Raw genomic sequence first — 6,979 nt, forward strand, 5'->3', positions numbered from 1 at the left:
CATCTTTTAAAAAAAAAGACAATAAAAAATTTGCTAAAAAAATGATAAGCAGAAGAGAAGCTGGAAATATGTTTACCAATTATGGTATGTCTGGTCTACAGAATATTATAGTTATGAGACAGAATAACATGTACAGAGATGGAAGGATATCTACAGTAATATTACTATATATAGTAATATATATTTTTATATATGTAAACATAAAAATATATATCACCATACATGTTTACATACATATAAACACTTTTGTCCTAAAACAATGGTTTTATATCTATTTAGTCATGCAGATGAAAAGGTCTAGAGGTAGACAAACTGTTAGATATCATCTCAGGCATTGGGAGAAAACGGGGGGTGGTGTACAATGTTTTTTTTACTTTACAATATGCCTTTTAAAAATAGCAATTCATATAGACATGCAAGATGGAAATAATAGCAATGTTCCTTTGACATTCAAAATTCTTAAAAGTACTGATCTCCAAACTATACACACACAGCAAAAGAACCTTATTTCTTGTAAACAGCTAACGTATGTGACTTTGGGCTTACTTAACTTAGGTAAGCCTGCAACTAATATGCAAGATATAATAGGATCTCCTTATTGAATTATTCTTGGGACTAAAATAAATGAGGCAATGAAGTGCTTAACTCTGTGCAAAACACAAAGGAAACACTCAATAATTGGTAGTTTTCTTATTATTTCTTCAGATAGTGATGAAATTCCTTAATAAATTTGATGACCATATGGAATACTGGTCAATATACCTGGTCCTATAATAAAAACTACTGGTGCAGAGGACAGCAACATAATGGTTCTAATGCATAAGCCAATATACTGTTTTACCATGCCTTATAATTTATCTTTGAAAATTTTCAGTAAAATGTTTTAATTGAATATACCCTAAAGGTTTGAAAGAGTATGGACCTTTTGTCTGTAAGTATACTGAGAAGAGAAAAACATTTGATACCAGGGAACTGCTGCATTCTTATCAAAGAGCACACTTAACAGTGAAGTAGCGATCCCATCAACTGAAAAGTATTTGATGAGCAAGAATGTATGTACAAGGATAATAATCACTGCGTTATATATACAGCAAAAAGTGGGAGAAACTTCATGTCCACCAACAGAGGCATGCTTTAAGTTATGATAGTCATACCACGGAATATTATGCAAGTCTTTAAAAAGAATGAGGCAGGTCTACTGGTATTAATATGCAAGAATGTTCAAGATAAAAACCGCAAAACTATTAATTCTGTTTTAAAAAATGAATGTAGGTGGGAACAGATGGGAGGTCCTGGGTTCTGTTCCCTGTGCCTCCTGGAAAAAACGAGCAAAACAAACAAAAAAAACTTCAGGGAAGTCCATGTGGCTCAGTGGTTGAGTACCGGCTTCTCACACACAAGGTCCCAAGGTCAACCGCCATCCCTCAAAACAAAAACAAAACAAAAAAAACCTAGATGCATACAAAAAGATCTAGCTGGATATACACCCATTAACCGTTGATTACCCTTGAGAGGGGGTTTGCTCATATTGGTGGGATTTTTACTTACTTTTTAATTTGGCAGCAGTTATTACTTTAACTTCAATAGTTTTTTTAAAAAACACCCCAGCCCCAGGAAGACTCAGTTAAGACTTCTGTATTTTTTACTTCCTAGTAACACTGTATGTTATACAATATTTTTTATTTTTATTTTTTTGAGGTATCAGGACCAGGGATTGAATCTGGGACCTCATATAACGAAGCCGGTACTCACCTACTGAGCTTTATCAACTCCCGTAATATTATCATTTTTAAAGTAACTTATATAGAAGTTGTCTCTTACATTTTATCCTTTCAAAATCTGGAAGAAAATTTTGGTGTTTTTACTTTTAATAGAAAGCAGAAAAGAAGTCATGTCAGTGTGAACTGCAATAAGACATTAAGGAAAAGGCATTATCCAATCCAGATTTAGATAGTATTTATTGCCGTTTCAGGAGGCCAAAACAGGGCTAGAGATGATAAAACACCTTACACTGACTTCTAAGTTGGTTCAAAGGGAAGAGACCCTAAGCGCAAATGTCATTTTGGATAAAATCCAAACTGTCTAGGTGCAATTTCAGCAAACCAATCCAACATCCAAACACCCATTTTCAATGAGAAAAATACACAAGCATAAAAAGTTTAACCTAAAATGCAAATCCCCAAATATGAGACATTTAAGTGCATTTAAAAGGTAAATTCGCCTACAAATCTATTAATAGTTAACTGGCACTGTTTATTTCAGGTCTTGAGGGAATTAATCATAAATGCCAAATGCTCAAATATCCACAATCCTTTTTCCTTCCTTAAAACAAAGATTTCATTAAAAATTTATGTTTCTACCACTAGGTTACAGGGGGAAACAATCAGTATAGTCATTCTGATAATTCTGAGTTACCATTACCAACTTTAACCATTTGCAAACTTTTTAAAAGATATTTAACTACTACCATCTTTAAAGGCCTTCCAAAGAACTTCCAACTAAGTATCACTGAATTAACTCCAAAGTATTGCAAATGCATGATATTCACAATTAAAGAAAATATGCTCATTTTTATTTTTTCAGGTTTTTTTTTTTTTAAGTTTCAAAGTCCACGGCTCAAAATTTGTATCCAATACTGACTAGGTTCTACACCACCTTTTCCCAAGAATTCTTTAAGTTAAATTTGAAGCAATAACATCTGGATAGTCCTCATAGGTGAAAGCGCTCAAAACAAGGTTGCCTTTAAAAAAAAGTCACACATACCAAAAATGTTTGCATAAAAACTGACAAGGGGAACCCAGGAAAGACAACCACTAAGCTTTTTCTCTTATACAAATTTATAAGGGTAGGTACATGATAATCAAGAGCTGATATGCCATGAATGAACAGAACACTAAGCTGCTTTCCTAGTTAATAGAAAATTTTTTTACATAATCCATTTGCCAAATAACTTTTTAAGTCATTATGCTTGGAATATAAATTGACAATAATCTTATCAGACTTTTAAAAATCCCAAAAAGGTGGACTAATTGATCCAGCAGAAATCAACCCATTCACCAAACTGGGTAAAAGGCAGGCAGAGTAACACTTAACAATTGTAATGAAAAATGGAAGCAAATAATTTTCTGTATCCTAGGGACCCCAAAAAAGACCAAATTGCCAAGTGTGAAATAGCCCAGGTACAGTTAAGTATGCCACTAAAAAGTGAAAAACAAAACAAATTTAAGGAAACTATCTGTTTGGGAGCAAGATTTGACTGTTTATTCAATGTGCAAAAACACCTATCTCATTTATAAGAGGTACTTATGTATATGTACCAAGCATCAGCTATCAATTGTAAAAGTGAATTAATTACTAGGCAGCTAATCTTAACCTTTCTACATCTCCTTAAATGGTGTAATAGGTGGGGGGAGGTGGCAGGAATTGGCAAAAATTAAGACCTGAAGAATACTCTGACAAGAACTAGAAGCGAAGAGTCAGTTTTTAAGACACTCTTTAAAGGCCAACAATCTCCATTTCAGAAGGCTTCTTGGTACAGCTCTGGGCTCCCAAGGCAAGATCTGTCAAATATTTTAGTGTAACATTAAATCAAGTTAACTAGATTAATAGGTACTTAGAACCCACCCACCAGATTATACATACTCTCACTCAATCATGTAAAGAATTGAATTCTTTATTTGCAATATCCATAAACGTTGCTATTCTATATTTCTATCCAGGAAGGCAATTTTCTCCTATTATCTTCTTGTTTTTTATAAACAACAACTTGAATTCTATTGCATGAAAGGGCTACAAATATACATTTGTTAACCAAGCAGAATACAGATATTTTGCTTTACAACTTGCACCTAAGATACCAACACCGTAGCTGGCTCATCATTAGTTGTCATAGCAATTTGGAACTACTGCCCAAGCTATGCATAGCAGTTTACATTTCCAAATCTCATGTAGAAAGGACAATTGTGATATGCGCTGTTAACTACATTCCTGTGAAGCCCAGCTCAGTTACAAGTAAATGTGTAACTTCCATGTCTGCACAGATTTTAATGGTAAAACATCCAAATCTAATGCAATTGTCCTAAACAAGTTTTGTTTAACAAATTGCTTTGTAGACATACTGCCATTCTGCCAGTAGATGGTGCTACAAAGGTTTGGGGGGGTGGTAGTGGGGGATTTCCATAAGGACAACAGTTCAAGTATAGGGGAAAAAAACGTTTAAACCTGTTCTGAAAATACAAAAAAGCATTTAGTTTGAGGGTAAAATGTAACCCTTATTTGTAACCATTCATTACAGACAAACCAGTAAGGGCTGAAACTAGGCCATCTGAAAAATTTTAAACAGTTTATATGAATGAAAACACATGCTTAACACAAACTATTTCTTTAGAACTACATAGTACATACTTTGAAGTAAATTCTCATAGAAAGAAGTGACCAACCATGTCAAGATGACAAGCAAATCGCTTAGTACAAGAGATGGATGCACAGAAACTTAAAAGTTAGGATTTTAAAAAGCCACATCCACCAGTTTAAACTTTTTGCCTATTAAGGGATAAAATTCAACACGTCACTAGCAGGACAACAGAAAAAAATACCACAGGACCTCTTAAAGTTTCTCTAAATACACATCAAGAATTAAGAATTAACAAGAAAAAATTCAACTAATAACCCTTAAAAACGGTACGGAATGGATCCTAGAAAAAAAAATTGTTAGACATGTACGGTCAAACACAATGATTTATTAAAAATAAAACGTAAAAATGATTTTTGTACATATGCTTCCAAATTTCAGGCATGGGATCCAAGTAGATTTCATAGAAAACGCTGTAGCCAGGTATCAAGTCCTTACAACAAAGTAAACTACCCCCCACCCCAAACCCCTCCCAGATTTTGCTACAGAATCAGCAAGTTCACTCCCTCCCCCCCAAAAAAACACAAATTAAAACAAGACATTTTGCTAGTATAAAAACGACCAAGGTCCAAGTAATAATAAAAAAATAGAGTCCATCAATGACTGTAACACAAAAATGTGTATGTGGGGCCGAGTCCATCTTCAGAGGGAGAGAGGGGTGGCAGACAAATAGGGCAACACCCCCAAGGAGAGGCAGCCGAAGTAGCAGCTCCCCAAAGGGCAAAATGGGGAAGGCGGTGGGAGGGGGAAGGGACTTAGGAGTTGACCCGAGTTGGGTTGTTGAAAAGAGCTACCCCTATAGCCACTCCCAGGCATTTTTAACTTTTTTTTTTCTTTAGAAGGAGCTGCCTCCATAGCCACCCCCACCGCCATAGCCGCCTCTGTAAGGTCCACTGTTACTGCGACCTCCCCAGCTGCTGCCTCCTCCCCCGCCGCCGCCGCCGCTCTTCATGGGCCCGTAAGAGGACTGGTGCTGGCTGTAGCTGCCGAAGCCGCCGAAACCGTTACCGTAGTCGCTCCCACCGTAGGACGAGCCGCCGCCGCCGCCGCCGTAGGCGTTGTAGCCGCCGCCGCCACCGCCGCCGCCGTAACCCCCGTAGCTGTTGTAACCGCCGCCGCCGCCGCCGCCCTTGGACAGGCCGTTCTGATCGCGACCACCGCCGCGACCTCGGCCGCCCCGGCCGCCCCGGGAGGACCGGGAGCCGCCGCCACCCCCACCAGAGTGGATATCCTCCTTGGGGACCGCCTTCTTCACCTCCACGCGATGGCCCTGAATCGGATGGAACTTAACCACCGCGGCCTTATCCGCCGCGTCGTGATTCTGAAAATACACGAAGCCGAAGCCACGTTTCTTGCCGGACTGCTTGTCGGCAATGATCTCGGCCTTTTCCACGGTGCCAAACTGCGAGAAGTGCTCGATCAGGTCGCCCTCGGCCACGTCTCCCTTCAGGCCCCCGACAAAGAGCTTCTTAACCTTGGCGTGGGCGCCGGGCCGCGCCGAATCCTCCCGGGACACCGCCCGCTTCAGCTCTACCGTGTTGCCGTCCACGGCGTGGGGCGAGGCGGCCATGGCGGCGTCGGCCTCCTCCACATTCGAGTAGGTCACGAAACCGAAGCAACGGGAGCGTTTGGTCTGGGGGTTCACCACCACCACGCAGTCTGTCAGAGTCCCGAAGGCCTCAAAGTGGCCGCGCAGGCCCGACTCACTCGTCTGCACATTGAGGCCACCGATGAACAGCTTACACAGCTGGGAATTCTCCATCTCCACCGCCCGGGCCTTCCCCCCGCCCTGTGAGCTCCGAGGTTTCGCCGTCGCGGTGATCGTTGGTTAAGGCCTCCTCACAGCTTGGGCCCAGCCGTTGCTGGAGCCGCCACCGCCGGCCACCGACGGGGAAGGGAAGAAGGGAAGGGAAGGGGAGGAAAAAAGGAAAGGGGAGGGAAGGGGAAAGGTGTCGGCTAGAGGGCGAGCCGAGGAGACTGGAAGACAACCAAGGCCGCCGCCGCCGCCACCTCCGCTCCCCTATCTGGGCACCACACAAAGAGGCCGCTGAACGCGCGCGCACCCTTCCCGAGGCGTGCGTCACCGCCGACGTACGGCAACCTAGGGCTGCCAGCCAATTCCCGCCTCGCTCTCCTTAGTCCCGCCTCCCACGCCGCAGCGCCGCTCTCGACCGTGGACTCCCCGCCCTCCGCGGTCTATTCAAGTCCTCAGCCTGCGTTCTCCTGCCACCGCCTCTACCGCCCTGCTTTGACTCCCAGACGCCCCAGTGTGTCCTGACAAGGGACCCTCCCTGTTCTCCGCGTGCTTCCGTAATCCATTTCCTCCCCGCCCTGTGGCTGTTCTCTGTGTTGCTTCCCCTCCCCGGCCCTTATACGCTCGCCCAACGCCGCAGTGCTGTTCGCGCCAGCCTCTTGAGAGACATGGCACTTCAGCCAATCACCGCGATCCCCTTGCACCCACTTCCGTTATCGAGAGCCGCTGGACGGGCGCGCTCCCCGGTGCGCGCTGGTTCCGACGCCCCCTCTATGTGGAGCCTACTGGCAACCCCTACGCCCGGGCCTTGGCGG

The 6,979-nt window shown here is 42.5% G+C and overlaps 1 protein-coding gene across 1 annotated transcript; it reads right to left on the minus strand.

The window, feature by feature from the left end:
- Nucleotides 1-3,657: 3,657 nt before the first annotated feature.
- On the minus strand, nucleotides 3,658-6,509 carry HNRNPA0 (heterogeneous nuclear ribonucleoprotein A0). The gene has a single exon (XM_004450500.4). The coding sequence runs from the start codon at nucleotides 6,171-6,173 to the stop codon at nucleotides 5,247-5,249; it is 927 nt and encodes a 308-aa protein (XP_004450557.1). The 5' UTR covers nucleotides 6,174-6,509; the 3' UTR covers nucleotides 3,658-5,246.
- Nucleotides 6,510-6,979: the final 470 nt, after the last annotated feature.

The sequence above is a fragment of the Dasypus novemcinctus genome, chromosome 2, assembly GCF_030445035.2.
Source record: "Dasypus novemcinctus isolate mDasNov1 chromosome 2, mDasNov1.1.hap2, whole genome shotgun sequence".
NCBI classification, from domain to species: Eukaryota; Metazoa; Chordata; class Mammalia; order Cingulata; family Dasypodidae; genus Dasypus; species Dasypus novemcinctus.